The sequence below is a fragment of the Oncorhynchus gorbuscha genome, linkage group LG13 (genome assembly GCF_021184085.1).
Source record: "Oncorhynchus gorbuscha isolate QuinsamMale2020 ecotype Even-year linkage group LG13, OgorEven_v1.0, whole genome shotgun sequence".
Classification (NCBI taxonomy): domain Eukaryota; kingdom Metazoa; phylum Chordata; class Actinopteri; order Salmoniformes; family Salmonidae; genus Oncorhynchus; species Oncorhynchus gorbuscha.
In genome coordinates this window covers 23,086,113-23,112,739 of record NC_060185.1, presented here as the reverse complement: position 1 = coordinate 23,112,739, position 26,627 = coordinate 23,086,113, and the positions used below count along the sequence as shown (strand labels likewise).

The 26,627-nt window shown below is 47.0% G+C and overlaps 1 protein-coding gene and 1 long non-coding RNA gene across 3 annotated transcripts in view; both read right to left on the bottom strand.

Annotated features, from left to right (window-relative positions):
• Positions 1-2,196: 2,196 nt before the first annotated feature.
• On the bottom strand, positions 2,197-5,328 carry LOC123993989. Its single transcript, XR_006831550.1, has 3 exons — positions 4,699-5,328; positions 3,657-4,126; positions 2,197-3,542 (listed from the first exon to the last, which is right to left on the bottom strand). It is a non-coding gene; the product is annotated as an uncharacterized LOC123993989 (long non-coding RNA).
• A 2,101-nt stretch (positions 5,329-7,429) lies between these two features.
• LOC123992589 (2-phosphoxylose phosphatase 1-like) overlaps positions 7,430-26,627 on the bottom strand; it is a 29,525-nt gene continuing 10,327 nt past the window's right edge. For both annotated transcript variants that reach the window (XM_046293845.1, XM_046293846.1), the window contains 4 exons: positions 24,401-24,589; positions 17,143-17,269; positions 9,611-9,750; positions 7,430-9,508 (listed from right to left, as the gene is read on the bottom strand). In XM_046293845.1, the coding sequence (XP_046149801.1) occupies positions 8,475-9,508; positions 9,611-9,750; positions 17,143-17,269; positions 24,401-24,589 (1,490 nt within the window). In that variant the 3' untranslated portion in view covers positions 7,430-8,474. The remainder of the gene's footprint in view (positions 9,509-9,610; positions 9,751-17,142; positions 17,270-24,400; positions 24,590-26,627) is intronic.

Genomic DNA, 26,627 nt, shown 5'->3' with positions numbered 1-26,627 from the left:
GATGCACGTGATACAACACAGTTGTTGATATTCTTACGAGGTATAACTCCAGACTTTGAAATGACAGAGAAGCTTCAGTGCAGTCAATGAAGAGCACAACCACAGGGAAATATTTATTGGAGTAGGTTAATAAGTGTGTGACATTGCTGGGACTGAGTTTAAAAGTTATCCAATGTGACCACAATTGGGTGCCCAAACTTGTCAGGAAAAAACATTGGCCTTTTGAAAATGATAAAAGATCAAGTAGCTGAGCTGAACCCAGATCAGAAAAGTATTTTCCTGCACTGCAATATTCATTAGGAGGTGCTCTGAAAATGAGCCATGTTGTGGATACAGTCACTAAAGTGGTAAACTTCATAAGAGCAAAATCTTTAAACCACAGGCAGTTTGTCTCACTGTTGAAAGAGACAGAGTCGGGTCATGCAGATCTCCCCTACCTCACAAATGTGAGATGGCTGAGTTTGGGGAAGGTGCTTAAAAGGGTGTGGGACCTGAAGTCGGAGATTGCTGAGCTTTTGTAAAGGAAAATATGTGGATTTCCCTCAACTTCAAGATAAAGAATGGTTGGCTGATTTTGCCTTCACCGTGAACATAATGGCCCTCATAAATGAACTGAATTCCAAACTACAAGGACCTTTTTGCACATCAGATGTACAGCCTTGTCATAACCTTCAAGGGAAAATTACTCCTCCTGGCCCCCCAAGTAGAAGCCAACACTCTCACCCACCTCCCGACACTACTAGTCTGTTCCCTATCAGATGACATTACTAGTCTGTTCCCTATCAGATGACACTACTAGTCTGTTCCCTATCAGATGACACTACTAGTCTGTTCCCTATCAGATGACACACTAGTCTGTTCCCTATCAGATGTCTGTTCCCTATCAGATGACACTACTAGTCTGTTCCCTACATTTACTAGTCATTTGATCACTACTAGTCTGTTCCCTATCAGATGACACTACTAGTCTGTTCCTATCAGATGACACTACTAGTCTGTCAGATGTTCCCTATCAGATGACACTACTAGTCTGTTCCCTATCAGATGACACTACTAGTCTGTTCCCTATCAGATGACACTACTAGTGTGTTCCCTATCAGATGACACTACTAGTCTGTTCCCTATCAGATGACACTACTAGTCTGTTCCCTATCAGATGACATCAGATGACACTACTAGTCTGTTCCCTATCAGATGACACTACTAGTCAGATGACACTACTTCCCTATCAGATGACACTACTAGTCTGTTCCCTATCAGATGACACTACTAGTCTGTTCCCTATCAGATGACACTACTAGTCTGTTCCCTATCAGATGACACTACTAGTCTGTTCCCTATCAGATGACACTACTAGTCTGTTCCCTATCAGATGACACTACTAGTCTGTTCCCTATGATGACACTACTTCCCTATCAGATGACACTACTAGTCTGTTCCCTATCAGATGACACTACTAGTCTGTTCCCTATCAGATGACACTACTAGTCTGTTCCCTATCAGATGACACTACTAGTCTGTTCCCTATCAGATGACACTACTAGTCTGTTCCCTATCAGATGACACTACTAGTCTGTTCCCTATCAGATGACACTACTAGTCTGTTCCCTATCAGATGACACTACTAGTCTGTTCCCTATCAGATGACACTACTAGTCTGTTCCCTATCAGATGACACTACTAGTCTGTTCCCTATCAGATGACACTACTAGTCTGTTCCCTATCAGATGACACTACTAGTCTGTTCCCTATCAGATGACACTACTACTGTGTTCCCTATCAGATGACACTACTAGTCTGTTCTCTATCAGATGACCAGTCTGTTCTCTATCATATGAAGAAGTATACATCCCTGCTGTGTGCTTCGAACGGTGAGTTATCTCGTCGTTTTGAGGATTTCAAAGTGTTGGAAAATGACATGCTGTTGGTTTCCTCTCCTTTCACCTTGTGAATGTGGATAACGCTCCCACTGACCTGCAACTTGAGCTTATCGATCTTCAGTCTGATGCAGTGATTGGAGAACTATTCAAAACAATGTCACTGACGAGATTCTATGTTCTATGAGATTCACAGATGTTTGTACTGTTTGGGTCAATCTATGTATGTGAACAGACATTTTCAGTGATGAAATATGTGACTGACAAGCTCAAATCGGTCTTATGTAGCAAAATTTGAAATAGTTTTATTTTTATTGGTTAAAAGTAGAGACTCAGAGCTACAAAATGGTATATCATACACTACAGATGAGGAACAATGGGAATGTAATTCTGCTTTGAAAGTTGATGCACTTGTAAACTCACTTTTGAGAAAATGGCATTTGAAAGTTTTGGTACCTATTGGAGAGCTCTCCATTGTCTACACCCATTCAGCATTGTTCACACCCTCTTAAGCCTTAGCCCCATCCATCTCTTTACGGATTCACATGTGAGGTCATGTATTAAACAGTGAGTCTTGTAGGAAAAGTAGTAGCCTACAATAAGGAACAATTACAGGTAAACAGTGTCTAGATAAAAATGTTATAAATATTAGACACTTACCCAGACACACTTGTCTAAATTGATGGTCATGTGAAATAAATATTATAACCCCCAGCCTCATCCATTGGTGGAAAAAGTACCAAATTGTCAGAGTAAAAGTATAATTAATTTCAAATTCCTTATTAAACCAGATGGCACAATTATTTTGTTATTGACGATAGCCAGGGGCACACCAACAAATTTACAAACAAAGCATTTGTGTTTAGTGAGTCAGCCTGATCAGAGGCAGTATGGATGACCAGGGATGTTCTCTTGATAAGTGTGTGAATTGGACAATTCTGCTGTACTTTTGGTTGTGAAGGAAAATGTATTGAGTAAAAAGTACATTATATTTCTTTTTACGAATGAAGTGAAGTAAAAGCAGCCAAAAATTCAAAATAGTAAAGTAATGTACAGATACCACAAACTACTTAAGTAGTACTTGGAAGTATTTTTACACCACTGCCCAGATGCCTTCACACCAGTACAGTAGCATACTATGCTGTTACATATGCACTTATCACAATGTTCCATAAATAGGTTTCAACTCAAGGCCATGTAACCTGAGTGAGGTGCACATGTACAGTACATAAATATATGGCGCATGCATATTTTTATGTGGTGGACACTTGATACAGTCACATGACATTGTTGTGGTATGTTACAAAAATCATGTTACGACCATACATACATACATTATATATCAATATTTTTCGAAGTGGATGGTCTCTCTGCAGATAGTGCTGATGACTGGTCCGTCCAAACCACGCATGAAAAAGGGAATCTATTCGGAGAGCCTGTTTCTGTCCTGCACTTGACTTTGGTGCAGGGCATGTGATGTCCATAGCCTCTTCTTCGCAAAACTCCCTGATCTTGTCACAAAGATAGTTTGTCTAGCTGTGTCCAGTCCAGGTGGTGCTTTTACAGGCAGACCATCTATGGGAGGAAGAATGTGCAGCAGCCGAAACCTGGTCCCGACAGTCTGAACGCTCCTTGGCTACAACACCAGGCTCCAGACCATTGAAGCTGCAAAACAGGGAATAACAAAAAAAATCTGAAGACATTACAACACTACACAACATCAATTCACCTCCCAGGTTTAGATAAGAATAACCTCATACAATGAAAATTATGTTTTACCTGAAGTGCTGGTACTGCTTGATCTGTGGCAGCAGCCTGAAGTACAGAGTCAGGTATTGTTGTCAGCCAGCTTTCCACCAGCACCGTACCATCCTGCAGTCCAACCAGCTGTGGGATGTTGACCCATGTCACAGTGCTGTCCTTCACAACACCAGCAGTCTCAGACAAAGTGTTCACTCTGATCTTTCTGAAGTGCTGCTTGATGAGGCTGAAAGCACCAGTCAGGGGCAAACTTGGTGTGGCCTATGATCAGGAAGTGAGGGTCCAGATTGTAGTGGAGCTTGTGCATGGTCCCCCAGGGACAATACCAAAGCACAAACTTGTTCTTGTTTTGGCCATTGCAGTTTCACAATTCAGAGCCACAGGTGTTTTCCCAACTCTGTAGTTGGTGAAGAAATGGTGCATGTTGTTGATGACTGCGCTGCTGCCTTTGCTTGCTTAGGCCAGCTCTCTTTTTGATGACTGTATACCTATTTGATTAGAGTGAGGCGTGTTCTACTGGTTGTCTGGAATTTCTTCCAGCATCAAATATTTTAGCATTATTATACAATAGATGCGAAATGGTATTCTGAGATATCACTACACAGTTCATACAGGGAATGTTAGCTGCTGTAGCTATTGTTTAATGTCAGCTGGCTAACTAACAGCAAGCTTTAACCAGCAATACAGACAGATTGTCATAGCTAAAGTTAACCAATATGTTAGCTAGCTAACATTAGGCTATACTTAGCAATGCGAAATGGCATTCTGAGAAAACTACACTGACGTTACACACACTTCTTACACAAGTTAATGTTAGCGAGCAAGCCAGCCACCTAACCTCGGCTGACGTTTGCTAGCTAACTGGGGTCTTTTGTTAAGACATGTCACGCTAACGTTAGCTAGCTAAAATATGAAATATAATCCCAATCCATAGAGTAACGTTACTATCAATACAAACCGATGGCAAGCTATCATATAAAGCTAAAGCCATCGAACTCCAGCTGACTAGCTAACAGCAAGCTTTAGAAACGTATATCTGAATCTGTAGCTAGATTCTTACCTGTATACATGGATGAAAGCTTCACCGCAGACTGCTACACATTTGATAAAACCGCCGGTGTTGTTTCTATTTAGTTTTCACAGATTGTTTGGCCGGTTGTGTTCCACTGATTTCAAAACGTGTTATTTTCAGAGTGAGAGAGTCAGCATTGCATGGCACGATCGTCCAGATAGTAGTCCATCACAACTTTCTCACTGACCTTTGACGATAGTGTCACGTCAGTATGAATGAGTCGGAGACAGACGCAGGAATGTGTAATAGTTTTTAAATTGCACCCAAATTACAACCTGCGGTGTAAAAACACGGGGACGAAGACCAAACTAACACGTAACAAAAACAGGGTAGAAACCCAAAACAAAAGATCAAGGAGTACCTCGAATAAATAACACATGTGCACAATGATTAACACACAGGGTGAGACCCGTAATCATCTGCACAATGATTAACACATGGGGTGAGACCCGTAATCATCTGCACAATGATTAACACATGGGGTGAGACCCGTAATCATCTGCACAATGATTAACACACAGGGTGAGACCCGTAATCAACTGCACAATGATTATTAACACACGGGGTGAGACCCGTAATCATCTGCACAATGATTATCACATGGGGTGAGACCCGTAATCATCTGCACAATGATTATCACACGGGGTGAGACCCGTAATCATCTGCACAATGATTAACACACGGGATGAGACCCGTAATCATCTGCACAATGATTAACACACGGGATAAGACCCGTAATCATCTGCTCAATGATTAACACACGGGGTGAGACCCGTAATCATCTGCACAATGATTAACACACGGGGTGAGACCCGTAATCATCTGCACAATGATTAACACACGGGGTGAGACCCGTAATCATCTGCGCAATCCATAATGGCACAAAAGCCAAAACACACAGCACAGGTACTCACAAGCACCAACGGACACTGTAACAACAGCCCAATGGAAACCAAAGGGCACACTTATACAAGTACTAATCAATGGGAATAGGGGACAGGTGTGCGAAATGAAAGTTCCGGAGGGATACGTGACAGATCCTGATAAATTCAGGGCAGAAATGTTATTGAGAGCCCACTCATTATCTGAGCCAATCATGGCTAGTGGGAAGGTCGCTGGCTTTCTCTGTGGCTAAACCAACTAGGCTCGTAATATAACAATTTTATTCTTATTTACAAATGACATACAAGTTTGATATTAAGGCATGTGAAAGTTCACATGGTCGAGAAGGCATTTCTGCATTTAGATTTTTTTTTTTAAATGTTTCATGTTCAAAAGGCTCTCCTGTAAAGTCATGACTTGCGACATATGCCTAGTTTCCTGAATTGGGTCACAAATAACAAGTCAAGGCACAGATCATCTCTTACTGACTCTCACCTCAGCAATCTTGCGCATAGCGAAGTCAGAAACTATACCTGACTTCACTGCTCTAGTCAAAGCCCATCAGAGACTTCACTCCTCACACTGATTGAGTAGTTTAAATGTAATGTTGAGCTCTCTCTCGTTCTTGTGTTTTTGTGCATACCCATTATCAAGAGTTCTATCTGTGGTGCAGAATGCAGTGTACTTTTCCCTCCGTGTAGTTCATTGCATGTTTAATAATGAAAATACTTATCGGAAAGCTGAGAACCCATAAATATCAATATTCAAAATCTATGTTGATTTCTCTGTACAGTGCCTATATAAAGTATACAGTCCCTTGAACTTTTTAAACATTATTCTGCCTTAAAATTAAATCTATAAGGGATTACATGTTTTTATATATACAGATCTACACAGCCTACACATTTTCAAAGTAAAATAAAGTTGTAGAAAAATCATAATTGTATAAGTCTCCACCCCTCTGTTATTACTTGGTAGAAGCACATTGGGCAGCCATTACAGCTGTGACTAATTTTTATTAAGATTCTACCAACTTTTGACAACTCTTAGGGCAACATATTGTTTTTGTCCAATTGCTCAAGCTCATTCAATTTGGTTGGGAATCATTGATGGACAGAAATATTCAAACCTTGTTTGATTTTCAAGTAAATTTAAGTCAGGACTGAGACTAGACCGATACGGTCCTAGGAATATATAAATCCTTTGATGATTTTGTGCTGGAATTTGTCCTGCAGGAATTGATATATCCTGCAGAAATATCAAAATCCTGTATGATTCGGTTCTACAGGATTCAGGCTGGGATTTACTTGGTCCTTCAGGAATTGCCATATCCTGCAGGAATATCAAAATTATTCAGATTTTGGTCCTGCAGGAATTGTCATGGTCCTACAGGACTTGCCACAGGAATTGGTCTGCAGGATTCATGCTGGGATTTAGTTGGTCTTCCAGGAATATCAACGTCTTGCAGGTTTTGGTCCTGCAGGATTCCTGAAGGAATTATTATGTTTGTCCAGGATTCCTGTAGGACTAGTCATGATGGACTTTTTCTGCAGGATTTTGTCAAGCCTACAGGATTCCTGCAGGAAACCTACACAATTCCTTCACAAAAGGTTGAATTCCTGCAGGACTTTTTTGTTATACGCCCATCCATCCCAACCAAGCACCTTTTGTTTTAGCCTAAGTAACCTTCTATCTTATGTATCCATTTCAAACATAACATATCATACTCATTTGATTGTCCTGGATTTATGTTTCTTATATTACGTCTAGTCTGAGACTTGGGGAATTCAGAACAGTAATAAGTTAGCTCATACGTTTTCACACAATACAGAGACAGTTGTGAGGAAACAAGTTTTATTACTTCTTTGCAGACTGTGTAATGTGCTTTACAGTAAAAATTGTAATTATTCAAAATTATGAACATCATTAATAAAAATAGTCCCAACTGAAAAATGGTTTCCTTCATGTAGTGGAAAAATGGTTTCCTTCATGTAGTGGAAAAATGTACAATTTACTGATGACAACTGTTCTTACCATCTTACAGCAGCAGTGAAATCTAAGTACCATAAAAAACTAGCCTTTACTAAGGTGTGGAATACTTTCATTATTGAGTAAACATTGAGTGTAAATGGTTGGGATGACTTAAATCTTAACATTGAAATCAGCCTGAAAGTACAGTATGTGGCTGAGCTCTTTTTTTAGCAGTAAACTCAAATGAATTCATTATACAGAAAAAAATACCCTAATTCTATTGGTCTCCAGCACCATTTTAATCAAAATGTAAGAACAATATGGAGACAAATTATAATTAGCAGTTTCAACATTTTATATGAACTAATCCAGCATTCGTGTTTCCAGTTTCAATGTTCCTCTTTCCTATGCAGGAATTTGGGAAAAGCGGAATCTCAACATTCCCAGTTGGAATGTGCGAATAAAGTGTTTGAGTACTTAACTTTCACCCCAGAATGTCTTTCCCTTACAAACATTTCAAAAACTTAAAAATGGTAGAAAGGTCAACGTTCAAATGTGTATATTTGCAGGTTAAGTATCCGGGTGTGATTGTCAACACCACAAGGCTGTCAGTTTAAAAGTCCAACTTCATTGACAAATACATCTGATCAAGAAGGCATGAAGAGTGTGTATATAGTGTATAGGAATTTGTTGGTGAAAATGTGTATTCTTGCAGTGTGTTTGTGTGCATGACATGTATCAGTATCTATGCTTTCTAGGAATGTTTTTTGACTTTAGAAAAATGTCAAAGTTTTAAGATATTCAAATAATTCAATAGACCATCAAAGTGGGAAAAGAGCTATTAACAAATGACAAAATCAGCTAAATGATTTCCTTCCTCTCCTCCTTTTCTCTCTCCATCCCTCTGTCAGTCAGCCTGTCCGTCGGAAGCAGGCGTCGTGGTAGGACGTGGCGTTGAGGACATCGAACATGTCTTTCCTGACGAAAGACAGGAAGTTACCCAGGGGGCATAGCGGTTGTGTGGCATGGCGGTCATGTGAGCGACAAAAAGTGGTATGGAATGTTACGTCCTCTCCGTTGTACAGAACCCTCACAAACATGTTACCACCTTTTGACCTCTCCCCTTTCACCCCAGAAGCCTTATTCTGACTCTGTCGTTGCCCCTTACGTGGTCCCTGCGTTGCGTGCGGACTCTTCCACAGCTCAAACACAACCCTTGCTGCAAACCTCGGGAACAATGCCTCCTCCAAGCCCAGGGCGCTTAGTAACGGCGCCACGGTGACGTCGTGAGCCGAGGACAGGGTGAACACCTCCTCTCCAGCGCGGGGTTTTCGGCCCGGAGCGTAGGCCTTGGCGACGCGCTCCAACCTGTTGGCGGTACGGTTGAGGTAGGGGTGCATGGCGAGCACGGCGTAACGGCGATACAGTCCCACCTTCCTCCTGTCCACCTCGTCCTCTAACTGCTGCCTCCGGATCACAGCGAACTGGGCCAGAGTCAGACAGCCCCCACTCCCTGCTGACACACAGGGGAAGGACAGGCCGTGGCACAGGTGGCACAGCAGGGAGTCTATAGGGTTGGCAGCTCTGAGCTGGCGCGGGGGCAGACCTAGCGTACGGGCCATGTCTGCGTAGGTCCTCTCCAGTTCAGTGTCTGCCGCTCTGAGGCGGTACTGTCTCCTCTGCTCCTCCTCCAGATAGGGGTTCCTAGCAGGACAGTCGCAGGCTGAACCACAGAACAACGTGCTCCACTGGTGGTGGACTGTCAGAAGGCTCCAGTCAAAGTCTGGCAGGAACCCATACAGAAGAGCCATCCCGCTCTGGAGGGTGCGGCTCCTGCCCGTAGTCTCCACCCACACTTGCTTGGTCGACCAATCGGGCGGGAGGAGTTTGTGGCGCTTGTAGGCTTGGCGAAGGAGCTGGCCATTGCGTAAATGCTGCACTACACCTAAAGAGGGAAAGACAGAGATTGGTTGCACATTTCAGGTATAAAACCAGCCTGTTCGGGTGGTTCTTTACATATCTTTAATGTGATTGATTGGTTGGTTACCTGTCTGAGTGAGCTCGCCCATCTCACAAGCGCTGTGGTTAGGGAGACGGGGCAACGAGCTAAGAGTCCCCTCCCAGCGGCCATGTCCCCCCTGGGCCATGTGGCCAATGAAAGATTTTAGCTGGGGGTGGGAGGGCTTCCTGGAAGGGGGAGAGAGATGAAAGAGAGGGGAGGGGGGTGTTAAGTGACATGATTAACATGTGACATGTGGAAGGAAAGAACCCTTTGTATGGGGTGAAAACTAGAGTTAAAGTAGTATGCAGTCTTGCACTGTTATGTCTCTACCACCAGGGAGCTGTCTAAACAACACTGACTGAGCCTAGTTCGATGTGCGGTAGATAGAGTATGAGGGCTATATAAACACAATCAGCGGGGACATGGCTACAGAGACAAGAGCATCATCTTTACCTCACAGTGAGGTCAGTGTACAGTCAGGGCAGGGGATGATCAGTCAAAGATCTAAACGATTAGAGATGATAGAGGATTACAGTCTAATATATCAAATCTGGGAGCTGCAGCTCAACCGCACCATAGTTTTACAGATTAAACATTAATTATGGGGTGGCAGGTTCAACGGTACACACGAGCACGCACACACACACATACACGAGCACGCACACACACACATACACGAGCACGCACACAAATACATACACGAGCACGCACACACACACACACACACATACACGAGCACGCACACAGACGAGCACGCACACACACACACACACACGAGCACGCACGCACACACACACACACACACACACACGAGCACGCACACACACACATACACGAGCACGCACACACACACAGACATGAGCACGCACACACACACATACACGAGCACGCACACACACATACACGAGCACGCACATACACGAGCACGCACACACACACATACATGAGCACGCACACACACGAGCACGCACACACACACACACGAGCACGCACACACACACATACATGAGCACGCACACACACACATACATGAGCACGCACACACACACATACATACATGAGCACGCACACACACACATACATGAGCACGCACACACACATACATGAGCATGCACACATACACATACATGAGCACGCACACACACACATACATGAGCATGCACACATACACACAGGGACACTGGTTTCCATAACAATCCAGTTCTGAGACATCATCCAAAACCACATCACATCCTATCATTAGTCTCAGATTCGACAAGGTTTGTCATGATTGGTTGAAACATTGACCCTAAATATATGCCTTCCACCACAGAATAGTATTACATCATGAAATCCCGTTTGCCAAGCAGCCCATCTCTAACATTCAGCAGGTAGCTCCAGTCTCTAACTAACGTTTGCCAGGCAGCTCCAGTCTCTAACTAACGTTTGCCAGGCAGCTCCATTCTCTAACTAACGTTTGCCAGGCAGCTCCAGTCTCTAACTAACGTTTGCCAGGCAGCTCCAGTCTCTAACTAACGTTTGCCAGGCAGCTCCAGTCTCTAACTAACGTTTGCCAGGCAGCTCCAGTCTCTAACTAACGTTTGCCAGGCAGCTCCAGTCTCTAACTAACGTTTGCCAGGCAGCTCCAGTCTCTAACCAACGTTTGCCAGGCAGATCCAGTCTCTAAATAACGTTTGCCAGACAGCTCCAGTCTCTAACTAACGTTTGTAAGTCGCTCTGGATAAGAGCGTCTGCTAAATGACTTAAATGTAAATGTTTGCCAGGCAGCTCCAGTCTCTAACTAACATTTAAATGTAAATGTAAATGTTTGCCAGGCAGCTCCAGTCTCTAACTAACGTTTGCCAGGCAGCTCCAGTCTCTAAATAATGTTGCATTATGCTGGTGTTAGATTTAACATTCTTATATTCTATTGACGAGAGAGAGAGAGAGAGAGAGAGAGAGAGAGAGAGAGAGAGAGAGAGAGAGAGAGAGAGAGAGAGAGAGAGAGAGAGAGAGAGAGAGAGAGAGAGAGAGAGAGAGAGAGAGAGAGAGAGAGAGAGAGAGAGAGAGAGAGAGAGAGAGAGAGAGAGAGAGAGAGAGAGAGAGATTGAGAGAGAGAGAGAGAGAGAGAGAGAGAGAGAGAGAGAGAGAGAGAGAGAGAGAGAGACTAAAGAGGGGGAATAGTTTCCAGCTGGAGAGACCGCAGACAGACAGAGACAGTGGGTTGACTTGGCATGCTCGTGCCAGCTATGGGGAATTACATGCAGACACACACTCGAACAGTCCCCTAGGATCCTGCCTATAACCCATATGCTAGTGCAGAATAGATCCCCATAATTACACACTGGTCAAAATAAAAACAGACCCAGATTGTAGACCTTTATAAATAAGACCTTTATAAATGTAAATCTCTCTCTCCCAAGCACACACACATAATCTACACACACCCCAGAGACAAAACAGCCTGCTCAAACACACGTCGGCTGCATCTATTGAGGGCACTCGGAGTGTGGTGTCAGGAAAACAACCTCTCACTCAACGTCAACAAAACAAAGGAGATGATCGTGGACTTCAGGAAACAGCAGAGGAAGCACCCTCCTATCCACATTGAAGGGACAGTAGTGGAGAAGGTGGAAAGTTTTAAGTTACTCGGAGTACACATCACAGACAAACTGAAATGGTCCACCCACACAGACAGTGTGATAAAGAAGGCGAAACAGTACCTCTTCAATCTCAGGAGGCTGAAGAAATTTGGCTTGTCACCTAAAATCCTGACAAACTTTTACAGCCTGTTGGGCTGTATCGCCGGCTGGTACAGCAACTGCACCGACCTCAAGCGCAAGGCTCTCCAGACAGTGGTGCGGTCTGCACAACGCAATACCGGGGGCAAACTACCTGCCCTCCAAGACACCTACAGCACCCAATATCACAGGAAGGCCAAAAAGATCATCAAGGACAACAACCACCCGAGCCACTGACTGCTCACCCCGCTATCATCCAGAAGGCGAAGTCAGTACAGGTGCATCAAAGCTGGGACCGAGAGACTGAAAAACAGTTTGTGAAATATAACATACTGTTGAAGGCCATCAGACTGCTAAACAGCAATCACTAACTCAGAGAGGCTGCTGCCTACATAGAGTGTCACGCCCTGGCCATAGATAGGCTTTTATTCTCTATTTTGGTTAGTTCAGGGTGTGACTAGGGTGGGCATTCTATGTACATTTTCTATGTTTTGTTTTCCTTTGGTGTTTGGCCGGGTGTGGTTCTCAATCAGAGGCAGCTGTCTATCGTTGTCTCTGATTGAGAAGCATACTTAGGTAGCCTTTTCCCACCTGTGTGGTGTGGGTAGTTATTTTCTGTTTAGTGTGTTTTGCACCTGACGGAGCTGTTTCGGTTGTTTGTGTGTTGTTTAGAGTTCAGCTTTACCATTAAAATGACGAACACGTACCACGCTGCGCATTGGTCCTCACCTTCTTCCACCAACGGCCGTTACAGAACTACCCACCACCAAAGGACCAAGCAGCATGGTAAGGAGGAGCAGCGCTATCTGGAGAAATGGACATGGGAGGAGATACTGGAAGGCAAGGGACCCTGGGCACAGGCTGGGGAGTATCGCCGTCCACAGGAGGAACTGGAGGCAGCTAAGGCCGAGCGGAAACACTATGAGGAGTTGGCACGGCTGGCAAGGAAGCCCGAGGCAGCCCCTCAAAAAATTGGGGGGCACACGGGGAGTGTGGCAGAGTCAGGATTCAGACCTGAGCCAACTCCCCGTGCTTACCGTAAGGAGCCGAGGATGGAACCAGAGCCAGTCGGGGTGGAATTGGAGGTGAGCGAAGGGAGCGAAGCAGAGACAGTGAAGGAGTTAATGGGGAGATTGGAGGAGAGAGTTATGAGGGAGTTGCTGTGTTGGTGCATGAGGCACGACATCCACCCGACGGAGCGTGTCCGGGATTTGATGTCACCTGAGTCAGCTCTCCATACTCGCCCTGAGGTGCGTGCTAGCCGTCTGGTGAAGACTATGCCAGCCCCACGCACCAGGCCTCCTGTGCACCTCCCTAGCCCTGCACGTCCTGTGCCAGCTCGGCGCTACAGCTCTCAAAGAATCACCTTCATTTCTCAGAACAAGAATAGACTGATGAGTTTCTGAAGAAAGTTCTTTGTTTCTGGCTATTTTGAGCCTGTAATCAAACCCACAAATGCTGATGCTCCAGGTACTCAACTAGTCTAAAGACCAGTTTTTTTGCTTATTTAATAAGAACAACAGTTTTCAGCTGTGATAACATAATTGCAAAAGTTGTTTTTAATGATCAATTAGCATTTTAAAATCATAATCTTGGATTAGCTAACACAGCGTGCCATTGGAACACAGGAGTGATGGTTGCTAATAATGGGCCTCTGTACACCTACAGTATGTAGATATTCTATTAAGAATCAGCGGTTTCCAGCTACAATAGTGAGTCATTTACAACATTAACAATGTCTACACTGTATTTCTGATCTATTTTATTTTAATGGACAAAAAATGTGCTTTTCTTTAAGAAACAAGGATATGTGACCCCAAACTTTTGAACGGTAGTTTATATGTATAAATTCGTATTCCTCCCTTTAGATTTGTGTGTATTAGGCAGTTGTTGGGGAATTGTTAGATATTACTGCACTGACGGAACTAGAAGCACAAGCATTTCACTACACTCACATTAACATCTGCTAACCATGTGTATGTGACCAATAACATCTGCTAACCATGTGTATGTGACCAATAACATCTGCTAACCATGTGTGTGTGACCAATAACATCTGCTAACCATGTGTGTGTGACCAATAACATCTGCTAACCATGTGTGTGTGACCAATAACATCTGCTAACCATGTGTGTGTGACCAATAACATCTGCTAACCATGTGTGTGTGACCAATAACATCTGCTAACCATGTGTGTGACCAATAACATCTGCTAACCATGTGTGTGTGACCAATAACATCTGCTAACCATGTGTATGTGACCAATAACATCTGCTAACCATGTGTATGTGACCAATAACATCTGCTAACCATGTGACCAATAACATCTGCTAACCATGTGTATGTGATCAATAACATCTGCTAACCATGTGTATGTGACCAATAACATCTGCTAACCATGTGTATGTGACCAATAACATCTGCTAACCATGTGTGAGACCAATGAGACCAATAACATCTGCTAACCATGTGTATGAGACCAATAACATCTGCTAACCATGTGTATGAGACCAATAACATCTGCTAACCATGTGTATGAGACCAATAACATCTGCTAACCATGTGTATGAGACCAATAACATCTGCTAACCATGTGTATGAGACCAATAACATCTGCTAACCATGTGTATGTGACCAATAACATCTGCTAACCATGTGTATGTGACCAATAACATCTGCTAACCATGTGTATGTGACCAATAACATGTGATTTGATTTATTGCAGCTCCAGCAAAACAAAGTTCTTCTCTCAGGAGGTCCACAGTTCAACATCTCCAAGTCTACCTTCATCCCACACTCTCTCTCCGTCTCACACTCTTGTTTTCTCTCCATGAATCCTTCCCACTCTCTCCGCTTGGCTGTGTCACCTTGCATCTATCCATTTCTCTCTCTCTCCTCCCTCGCTCCTTTCAGCTCTAACTTGGAGTGGAATGTTGGTGCTGAGAGCCAGATGGCATTGAATACTGGTCAGAGAGAGAGGTGCACTGGGGGAAAGAGGGAGAGAGACAGAAAGGCAGAGAGAGAGAGAGCGCGAGTACAGACACAAACTCAGAATGCACGAGCGCTCATGTGGGTTTGAGTCACAGGAGGCTGCTGAGGGGAGGATGGCTCATAATAATGGCTGGAACAGAGTAAATGGAATGGCATCAAACACCTGAAAACCTTGTTTGATGTATTTCATACCATTCCACTGATTCCACTCCAGTCATTACAACGAGCCCAAATAAGGTGCCACCAACCTCCTGTGATTTGGGTTATGCCTTATTGTGACATGCCAAACATTAGTGAAGATTCATAGCAGACATTCACCAGTCCTCTCAGCTCTATGAAGGCCAGGCCCAGTGGCCACAGATGACTCAGATTACTGACTCTGCAAGACCCATCAGCTCAGAATGAAATGCCCATGATGAATTTGCAAATGGACATACACCAAGATATCCCCAAAAGAGGATTGGGGAGGAATTTATCAGCCATCTGTTTAGAATGAAGTCACCGGGAATCAAAGTAGATAGAACCCAAGTGCCCTCACACACACAAACAATCTCTCTCACACACACTCTTTTCACACACACTTTTGACTGAGGGAAGCCAGGTCTGAAAGAGCCCTTCCTGCCCTGATCTTTGCTTTTGAGAATGTGCAGCAAGAGCCACAGCAATGACTTCCCTCTCTATAAATAATATGTTATCAGAAACTGCCATCTGCATGATGAGAGGCAGAGCAGAGCAGTGGGATGAGATAGGATGACAGATGAATGAGGGGGGGAGGTGAACACAGAATAAAATACAGTTGTACACAGAGATAGAAAATGATTTGGGAAGATGAGAACATGAAAAAGAGAGAGGATATCAAAATGTTTGTCAGAAATACTCCACACATCATGTGCTAAGTCATTTCTCAGTGGAGAGTATTTCTGACAGAGACAGTATTGCTTCTTCACAGCAGCATGGAAAATCGTGTTTTTCAAATCAAGTGAGATAAGAGGCGGCAAAACCTTGTGTGTGTGTGTGTGTGTGTGTGTGTGTGTGTGTGTGTGTGTGTGTGTGTGTGTGTGTGTGTGTGTGTGTGTGTGTGTGTGTGTGTGTGTGTGTGTGTGTGTGCATCCATCTGCACCAGAGAGTGGCAGCAGAACAGCAAACACAACACCACAGTCTGGAGGGAAAACAAGTGGGAGAAAATGAGAGTGATAAAAGTCAAATGGAGACAGAATTATTTGGACAGTCAACATTGTCACACTTTGAAATAAGGAATGTCTCTGTGTTAGAGCTCAACGTGTAGTAGGATCACTCTGATGCTCCTAGGTGCCATTGAAAGTGAACCTGTGGCCCCAGGCAGGACATGCACCTCCCTGACACTCTTGATAATGACATAGGAAACACATCTCAGCTCTAACCCCGGAGGGAGCACTACATCTAACACAGTCAGACTGAACATCTTGTAGCTTCACATCACACACTGCATAACCATGGCTAATCACTTTAACTAACAACAACAGCTCGTTTTCTCTTCTCACATGCCCCTCTTCTTCATAGCAATAATTGCTTAAGTTTTCCACCGACATGCTAACCAGAAACTCTTCAAAAGACGGGGGGGTATCATTTTCTGGCTGCAGTCAAAACTGCATTTGATCTAATCTAATGATCTAATGCTCTAATGATGTAATGATGTAATTATCTAATGATCAAATTATGTAATGGAAACTGTGGAGCTGGAGGGAATAGCTAACATTTACAGTAGCCTCCAGTTCATTCAGGAGGACACCTTTATTTAACAGAAGGCCTTAATGAATGAATAATAGGAAACGAGAGACTATTTGTTGCATCATCATGGGATGTTCAGTCAGTGGGCGTTGCTCTCACCTCTTTGGGGACAGGGTGCAGTCGATGGCAGGCCGCTTGGTTTTGGGGATGGCGTAAAGGGGGTAACGGTCGCCATGGCGAATCATCACCTGGACAGACAGCAGCTTGTAGTCCACAGGGCTGTGTCCTGGGAGGGGAGAGGACCACACATTCATCATCATCATCATCACCATCATCACCAACACCATCACCATCAACAACATCCTCATCATCACCACCATCACTATCACCACCATCATCATCACCATCAACATAGAAGTAGTAGTGATTGTAGCTTTCATAGTAAGGCTAGTTACGGTAGTAATAGTGGTGATTTATAATAAAATACATTCTTGGTTTACAGATAACCTTGTAGTAGTATGTGATATAAGTAACTCCAATCCTTATTGATATGAAGTGTTACTGTCATGAGTTTGTGAGAGTGCATGGTTTGAATAAAGACTATAGTACTGTCCTGACTGACTGAGAGACCAACCATTTAAGCAGTCAGATGTTCTTCGAGACCACAGTGGCCTTGAGTCTTCTGGCCTGTGCAGAAGACTCAAGGTTTGGTTTCGGTTCAACTATTAAAAAAAAAAAAAATTCAATTTCGATAAAACATTTTTACCATGGCTCTCTATCCTCTGACCCATTATCCTCTCTATCCTCTAACCCTGACCCTTTATCCACTCTATCCCCTAACCATGATCCTCTATCCTCTCATAATCCTCTATCCTCCAACTAACCATGACCCTTTATCCTCTCTATCCTCCAACCATGACCCTTTATCCTCTCTATCCTCTAACCCTGACCCTTTATCCTCTCTATCCTCTAACCATGACCCTTTATCCTCTCTATCCTCTAACCATGACCCTTTATCCTCTCTATCCTCTAACCCTGACCCTTTATCCTCTCTATCCTCTAACCCTGACCCTTTATCCTCTCTATCCTCTAACCATGACCCTTTATCCTCTCTATCCTCAAACCCTGACCCTTTATCCTCTCTATCCTCAAACCCTGACCCTTTATCCTCTATCCTCTAACCCTGACCCTTTATCCTCTCTATCCCCTAGCCATGATCCTCTATCCTCTCATAATCCTCTATCCTCCAACTAACCATGAACCTTTATCCTCTCTATCCTCTAACCCTGACCCTTTATCCTCTCTATCCTCTAACCCTGACCCTTTATCCACTCTATCCTCTAACCCTGACCCTTTATCCTCTCTATCCTCTAACCCTGACCCTTTATCCTCTCTATCCTCTAACCCTGACCCTTTATCCTCTCTATCCTCTAACCCTGACCCTTTATCCTCTCTATCCTCTAACCATGACCCTTTATCCTCTCTATCCTCTAACCATGATCCTCTATCCTCTAACCATGACCCTTTATCCTCTCTATCCTCTAACCCTGACCCTTTATCCTCTCTATCCTCTAACCATGACACTTTATCCTCTAACCTTGACCCTTTATCCACTCTATCCTCTAACCCTGACGCTTTATCCTCTCTATCCTCTAACCCTGACCCTTTATCCTCTCTATCCTCTAACCCTGACCCTTTATCCTCTCTATCCTCTAACCCTGACCCTTTATCCTCTCTATCCTCTAACCCTGACCCTTTATTCTCTCTATCCTCTAACCCTGACCCTTTATCCTCTCTATCCCCTAACCATAATCCTCTATCCTCCAACTAACCCTGACCCTTGTCCGAGGTAAGGACGCAGCTAAACGTTTGTTCACTCTTCGCCAAGGAGCTCGCATTGTGGCAGACTTTATGATCGAGTTCAGGACATTGTCTGTGGAGAGTGGTTGGAATGAGGAGTCACTACAAGCGGCTTTTTACCAGGGGTTGTCGGAGCAACTCAAGGACGAGCTGATATCCTATCCAGAGTCTAGTGACCTAGACAGCTTGGTCACTTTATCTATTCGGGTAGATAATAGAGTCCGAGAGAAAAGGAGGGAGAAGCAGTGGGGCCCATCCAATCAATCAGCAACTCGGTTACCATTCGGTTCAGGAAGTGAACCAGAACGTATTGATCATTATTCCCCACACGGGATTAGTGGAGGGGTCTTGCCACCAGATCCTGAACCAATGCAAGTGGGGCGACACGGGCTAACTAAGGAGGAGCGCCAAAGTAGACGTGAGACCAACAGCTGTCTCTACTGTGGTAGCTCGGGACATTACATCTCTGCTTGTCCACAGCGCCCGTTAAACTGCCCGGCTCGCTAGTTTTGAGAGGAATTTTAGCGAGCCAGTTTCAACCTCTCAAAGATCCTGTCAGACCCCGTTTTCCTGCGACCCTTATGAATAAGGATCAGAGCTTAGAGATGAACGCTTTTATCAATTCAGGTGCCGATGGCAGCTTTATTGATGCCGACTTGGTGGAACAGCTGGGGCTTTCCAAGGAGCAATTGCCGGAAGCCATTGAAGCAACCACTCTGAACGGCAGTAGTCTGGCACGGATCACTAGGAGGACTGAACCGGTTAAGATGTTGTTGTCGGGGAATCATTCAGAGTTTATCTCCTTCTTCATTCTGTCTTCGCCCCATGTTCCTCTGGTTCTTGGTTACCCCGGGCTGAAGGAACACAATCCCTCGTTTGATTGGGTGACGGGTAAGGTAACTGGTTGGAGCATTGATTGTCATGCTAACTGCCTTAGGACTGCCTGTTCTCCTGCCGTTTCCAGTCAGGTCAGTGACTCTGCTCCTCCTGATTTGTCCCTGGTTCCAGAAACATATCACGAGTTGGGTGAAGTATTCAGTAAACAGAAGGCTCTGTCCCTTCCTCCCCACCGACCTTATGACTGTGCGATTAATCTGTTTCCTGGAGCTGCCTTTCCCAAGGGACGGTTATACAGTATCTCTCGACCTGAACGTGAGGCCTTGGAGACCTACATCAAGGAGTCTCTAGCTGCAGGTCTCATTCGGCCCTCGTCATCACCTCTGGGAGCAGGGTTTTTTTTTGTGAGCAAGAAGGATGGCTCTCTTCGACCGTGTATTGATTATCGGGGTTTGAATGATATTACGGTCAAGAACAAGTATCCCCTGCCCTTGATGAGCTCGGCTTTCGATTCTTTACAGGGTGCTACGGTTTTTAACGAAGCTTGATTTACGTAATGCTTATCATTTGGTTCGGATCAAAGAGGGGGATGAGTGGTTGACTGGGTTCAATACTCCGATGGGACATTTCGAGTACCAGGTGATGCCGTTTGGACTGACCAACGCTCCTGCTGTGTTCCAAAGTATGGTGAATGACGCTCTGGGAGATATGATTGGTATTTTTGTGTTCGTTTACCTGGATGATATACTCATCTCCTCGAAGGAGCTTTCTAGCCACGTTCAGCATGTCAAGCAGGTACTGCAGCGGTTATTGGAGAACCGTCTGATCGTGAAGGCTGAGAAGTGTGATTTTCACGCCCACACGACGTCCTTCCTCGAGTTCATCATCTCCAGGGGAGAGATCAAGATGGACCAAGAGAAGGTTCGGGCGGTTCGGGATTGGGTCCAGCCCGGTACGAGATTGCAGCTCCAGAGATTCCTGGGGTTTGCACATTTTTATCGGAGGTTTATCCGTGATTACAGCCGGGTGGCCGCCCCTTTAACTGTGCTGACGTCTTGCACCAGAAAGTTCTGTTGGTCTCCTGAGACAGACCGAGCATTTCTAGATTTGAAGAGCCGATTCACCAACGCCCCGATTCTCTCTCAACCTGACACTTCCCGTCAGTTCGTTGTGGAGGTGGATGCGTCTGATGTGGGGGTGGGCGCCATCCTGTCCCAGCGTAGCTCCACTGACGGTAAACTCCATCCCTGCGCCTTCTACTCTTGTCGTCTTTCTCCAGCTGAAAGAAACTACGATGTGGGTAACCGGGAGCTTCTCGCTGTGAAGCTTGCCTTGGAAGAGTGGCGTCACTGGTTGGAGGGAGTGGAGCAACCGTTTGTGGTCTGGACTGACCACAAGAATCTGGCTTACGTGCAATCGGCTAAACGTCTCAACTCCCGTCAGGCCCGGTGGGCTTTGTTTTTTGGACGCTTCAATTTTTCCCTGACGTTCCGACCTGGGTCGAAGAACGGGAAGGCGGACACCCTGTCCCGGATGTTCTCCAAGACGGAGGAGAGTGGGGCCAAGACTGAGATGATTCTTCCCCAGAACGTTGTCGTGGGAGCCGTTACATGGAGGATTGAGGAGGAGGTGATGGCGGCTCTTCGGACACAGCCCGGGCCCGGTAACCGTCCACCCGGTCGGTTGTTCGTGCCTGAGTCGGTTCGTTCTGCTGTCCTTCAGTGGTCCCACGCCAGCAAGATAGCTTGTCACCCTGGTGTTGCTCGGACTATGGCGCTACTGCGCAGACGATTTTGGTGGCCTGCCATGGGAGAAGATACCCGGAGGTTAGTTGCCGCTTGTCCTGTTTGTGCGCAGAATAAGAGTACCAATCGGGCCAGCTCTGGGCTTCTTCACCCCCTACCTATTCCCCGGCGACCTTGGTCGCATCTGGCCCTGGATTTTGTCACGGGGTTGCCCTCTTCTGTTGGTAACACGGTTATTCTGACCATTGTGGATAGATTCAGCAAGTGACATTGTTTCTGACCGTGGTCCTCAGTTTACCTCTGTGTCTGGAAATCCTTCTGTTTGGCCATTGGAGCTACAGTCAGTCTCACATCTGGATTTCACCCCCAATCTAATGGTCAGGCGGAGAGAGCCAACCAGAAGATGGAGTCCACGCTGCGCTGTCTTGTTTCCTCTGATCCCACCTCTTGGTCCTCTCAATTACCCTGGGTCGAGTATGCTCATAATACTCTCCCTTCATCTGCCACTGGGATGTCTCCCTTCCAGTGCCTGTACGGTTACCAACCTCCCTTGTTTCCTTCTCAGGAGCGAGATCTCTCGGTTCCTTCTGTCCAGACCCACATTCGTCATTGCCACTGCACCTGGCATCGGGCCAGGAAGGCCCTCCTTAAGGTTTCTGACCGGTATCAGATCCAGGCGAATCGTCGCCGTATTCCTGCCCCCGCTTATACCGTCGGAGATAGGGTTTGGTTGGCTACACGGGATCTTCCTCTACGGACTGAGTCGAGGAAACTGTCACCGAAGTTCATTGGTCCGTTTGTAGTGGAGAAGATCATTAATCCTGTTGTGGTCCGACTCAAGTTGCCTGCTACACTAAGAGTACATCCCACCTTTCATGTCTCCTGCCTCAAGCCGGTTCTCCTCAGTCCTCTGTTCCCCCCTCGTCCTCCTCCTCCTCGGATGATCGGAGGTGGTGCTGTCTACGCGGTGCGCCGCATCATGGACTCCAGACGGCGGGGTCGAGGATTCCAGTATTTAGTGGATTGGGAAGGATATGGTCCTGAGGAGAGGAGTTGGATTCCTCGGCGTCAGATCCTTGACGATGACCTACTTCGTGACTTTTACCGCATCCACCCTGGCGCTCCGGGTAGTCCGCCTGGTGGCGTTCGTCGGAGGGGGGGTACTGTCATGAATCCCGTTTCCTGACTCTGTTTTTTGCCTGTGTTCTGTCCTGGAGTGTTTTTTCGGGCGTCCTGGAACACACCCTGTCTGGTTGCCGGGCAATGTAGCCAGTTGGGAGTTCTGATTACCCGCACCTGTATCCCATCAGCTATCTGCACACCTGGTCCTGATCATCATCTCTCCTCTTCATAAGCCCGGACCTGACATCTATTCCCTGCCGGATCGTTAGCCATGAACAGTATGTTGTGCCATAGTATCGGCTTCAAGTTGTATAGAATTTGTTTTGTTGTTTTTTTACGTATTGCTTGACTTAAACTTACCTCCGTTTGTTCTGTCTTCAGTTACTCACCCGGATCATTTACCCCATTCCCGCCTGGTCGTCGGAGGATTCCGCTACCCCATTGGATCCACCTATTTACTCCCATCAACTCACCACCGCTGCCCACTACGCCACCTGGATATATCTACCCATTCACATTCACTTGTAAATAAATACTCACCTTCTTCCTACTCTCCTTGTCCTGGTCTGCTTCTGGGTTAGATTTTGAAAGAACGTGACAGACCCTTTATCCACTCTATCTTCTAACCATAAACCTTTATCCTCTAACCCTGACGCTTTATCCTCTAACCCTGACCCTTTATCCTCTAACCATGACCCTTTATCCTCTAACCATGACCCTTTATCCTCTAACCATGACCCTTTATCCTCTCTATCCTCTAACCCTGACCCTTTATCCTCTAACCATGACCCTTTATCCTCTCTATCCTCTAACCATGACCCTTTATCCTCTCTATCATCTAACTATGACCCTTTATCCTCTCTATCATCTAACTATGACCCTTTATCCTCTCTATCCTCTAACCTGGACCCTTTATCCTCTAACTCACTGTAACGAGAAATCCGTACAAACGAGGCTGCAAAGAAAACTAATGGGGCTGTAGCGACTGTGTTGACTTCAAAATCTGGGGTGTGAAATACGTTTCTACTAAAGCGTTGATCGACAGGGTAATTGCTCTATAGTATTGGAAAAAAGTTGAGAAAACTGACCCTCCGTTACATCGTGACGTGCCATAACGTACAGCACCAATAAAGCAACTATTTCTGTCTTACAATCTCTCTCCATCGTTTAAAAACAAGAAATTGACATTGACGGGGGTAAGGGGGGGAATTATTATTACCTATCCAGTGTATTAACCCTCTCTATACTCTAGCTAACCATGACCCAACACCAGTCTATCAATTCTCTTTACATGACACAACACATCTAAATGTTCTGTATTTCTCCACATGGCTAAGCCTTCCATGTTACTGACTGACTCCATATGGTTCTGTTCTAAACCCTTTGACCTGTGTTCGCTGATTGGTTGAGCAAATGGCTAACACGCTAGCAGACTGCAGAGGACTGAAACATTGCTCTTTCTTCCCACTTACCAATGGAACAGCAGATTAGATTGTGTGTGTGTCTCACCCTCCCAGGCCTGTGTGTGCGTGTCTCACCCTCCCAGGCCCCTGTGTGTGTGTGTGTGTGTGTGTGTGTGTGTGTGTGTGTGTGTGTGTGTGTGTGTGTGTGTGTGTGTGTGTGTGTGTGTGTGTGTGTGTGTGTGTGTGTGTGTGTGTGTGTGTGTGTGTGTCACCCACCCAGGCCCCTATGTGTGTGTGTGTGCGTGTCTCACCCACCCAGGCCCCTATCTGTGTGTGTGTGTGTGTGTGTGTGTGTGTGTGTGTGTGTGTGTGTGTGTGTGTGTGTGTGTGTGTGTGTGTGTGTGTGTGTGTGTGTGTGTGTGTGTGTGTGTGTGTGTGTGTGTGTCTCACCCTCCCAGGCCTGTTCAGAGCGGTCGGGTGTGTTGCAGTAGCCATAAGCCTCAGTGATGGGGTCTGGATCAGGATCCTCTGTGGGAGGGACAGGGATCACTCTCTTCCTGCTCTTCCCCTGGCCCTGAACTTGACCCTGATCCTGGGGGGGGCGCTCCTCTGCCATGGGCGTAGTGGGGATTAGGTGCACTGCAGATAGAGGAGAAGGGGGGGAGGGTCAATTCCTCAATGTTCAAGAGATTGTCAGGAAGAGAGAGACTGAATGAAAGAGCAGAGGAGGGATTGAGGGAGAGAGAGAGCGAGAGAAGTATAGCGCGAGAGAGAGAGAGAGAGAGAGAGAATGCGAGAGCGGGAGGAAAGTTAGCAAAGAAACAACACCAAAGCAGACCTAACCGTAGTAACAAACACCACTGACATCCATTGATCAAAGGACTCTCCTGTATAAAGGTCTATAACATCTATTAGCCTCAGCCCAGTCTTATGCCCTGCCTCCCCTCAGCCCAGTCTTAGGCCCTGCCTCCCCTCAGGCCCTGCCTCCCCTCAGCCCGGTCTTAGGCCCAGCCTCCCCTCAGCCCGGTCTTAGGCCCAGCCTCCCCTCAGCCCGGTCTTAGGCCCAGCCCCCCCTCAGCCCGGTCTTAGGCCCAGCCTCAGCCCGGTCTTAGGCCCAGCCTCAGCCCGGTCTTAGGCCCAGCCTCAGCCCGGTCTTAGGCCCAGCCTCAGCCCGGTCTTAGGCCCAGCCTCAGCCCGGTCTTAGGCCCAGCCCAGCCCGGTCTTAGGCCCAGCCTCAGCCCGGTCTTAGGCCCAGCCTCAGCCCGGTCTAGGCCCAGCCCAGGTCTTAGGCCCAGCCTCAGCCCGGTCTTAGGCCCAGCCTCAGCCCGGTCTTAGGCCCAGCCTCAGCCCGGTCTTAGGCCCAGCCTCAGCCCGGTCTTAGGCCCAGCCTCAGCCCGGTCTTAGGCCCAGCCTCAGCCCGGTCTTAGGCCCAGCCTCAGCCCGGTCTTAGGCCCAGCCTCAGCCCGGTCTTAGGCCCAGCCTCAGCCCGGTCTTAGGCCCAGCCTCAGCCCGGTCTTAGGCCCAGCCTCAGCCCGGTCTTAGCCCAGCCTCAGCGGTCTTAGGCCCAGCCTCAGCCCGGTCTTAGGCCCAGCCTCAGCCCGGTCTTAGGCCCAGCCTCAGCCCGGTCTTAGCCCAGCCCAGCCTCAGCCCGGTCTTAGGCCCAGCCTCAGCCCGGTCTTAGGCCCAGCCTCAGCCCGGTCTTAGGCCCAGCCTCAGCCCGGTCTTAGGCCCAGCCTCCCGGTCTTAGGCCCAGCCTCAGCCCGGTCTTAGGCCCAGCCTCAGCCCGGTCTTAGGCCCAGCCTCAGCCCGGTCTTAGGCCCAGCCTCAGCCCGGTCTTAGGCCCAGCCTCAGCCCGGTCTTAGGCCCAGCCTCAGCCCGGTCTTAGGCCCAGCCTCAGCCCGGTCTTAGGCCCAGCCTCAGCCCGGTCTTAGGCCCAGCCTCAGCCCGGTCTTAGGCCCAGCCTCAGCCCGGTCTTAGGCCCAGCCTCAGCCCGGTCTTAGGCCCAGCCTCAGCCCGGTCTTAGGCCCAGCCTCAGCCCGGTCTTAGGCCCAGCCTCAGCCCGGTCTTAGGCCCAGCCTCAGCCCGGTCTTAGGCCCAGCCTCAGCCCGGTCTTAGGCCCAGCCTCAGCCCGGTCTTAGGCCCAGCCTCAGCCCGGTCTTAGGCCCAGCCTCAGCCCGGTCTTAGGCCCAGCCTCAGCCCGGTCTTAGGCCCAGCCTCAGCCCGGTCTTAGGCCCAGCCTCAGCCCGGTCTTAGGCCCAGCCTCAGCCCGGTCTTAGGCCCAGCCCAGCCCCTCAGCCCGGTCTTAGGCCCAGCCTCAGCCCGGTCTTAGGCCCAGCCTCAGCCCGGTCTTAGGCCCAGCCTCAGCCCGGTCTTAGGCCCAGCCTCAGCCCGGTCTTAGGCCCAGCCTCAGCCCGGTCTTAGGCCCAGCCTCAGCCCGGTCTTAGGCCCAGCCTCAGCCCGGTCTTAGGCCCAGCCTCAGCCCGGTCTTAGGCCCAGCCTCAGCCCGGTCTTAGGCCCAGCCTCAGCCCGGTCTTAGGCCCAGCCTCAGCCCGGTCTTAGGCCCAGCCTCAGCCCGGTCTTAGGCCCAGCCTCTTTAGGCCCAGGCCCAGCCTCAGCCCGGTCTTAGGCCCAGCCTCAGCCCGGTCTTAGGCCCAGCCTCAGCCCGGTCTTAGGCCCA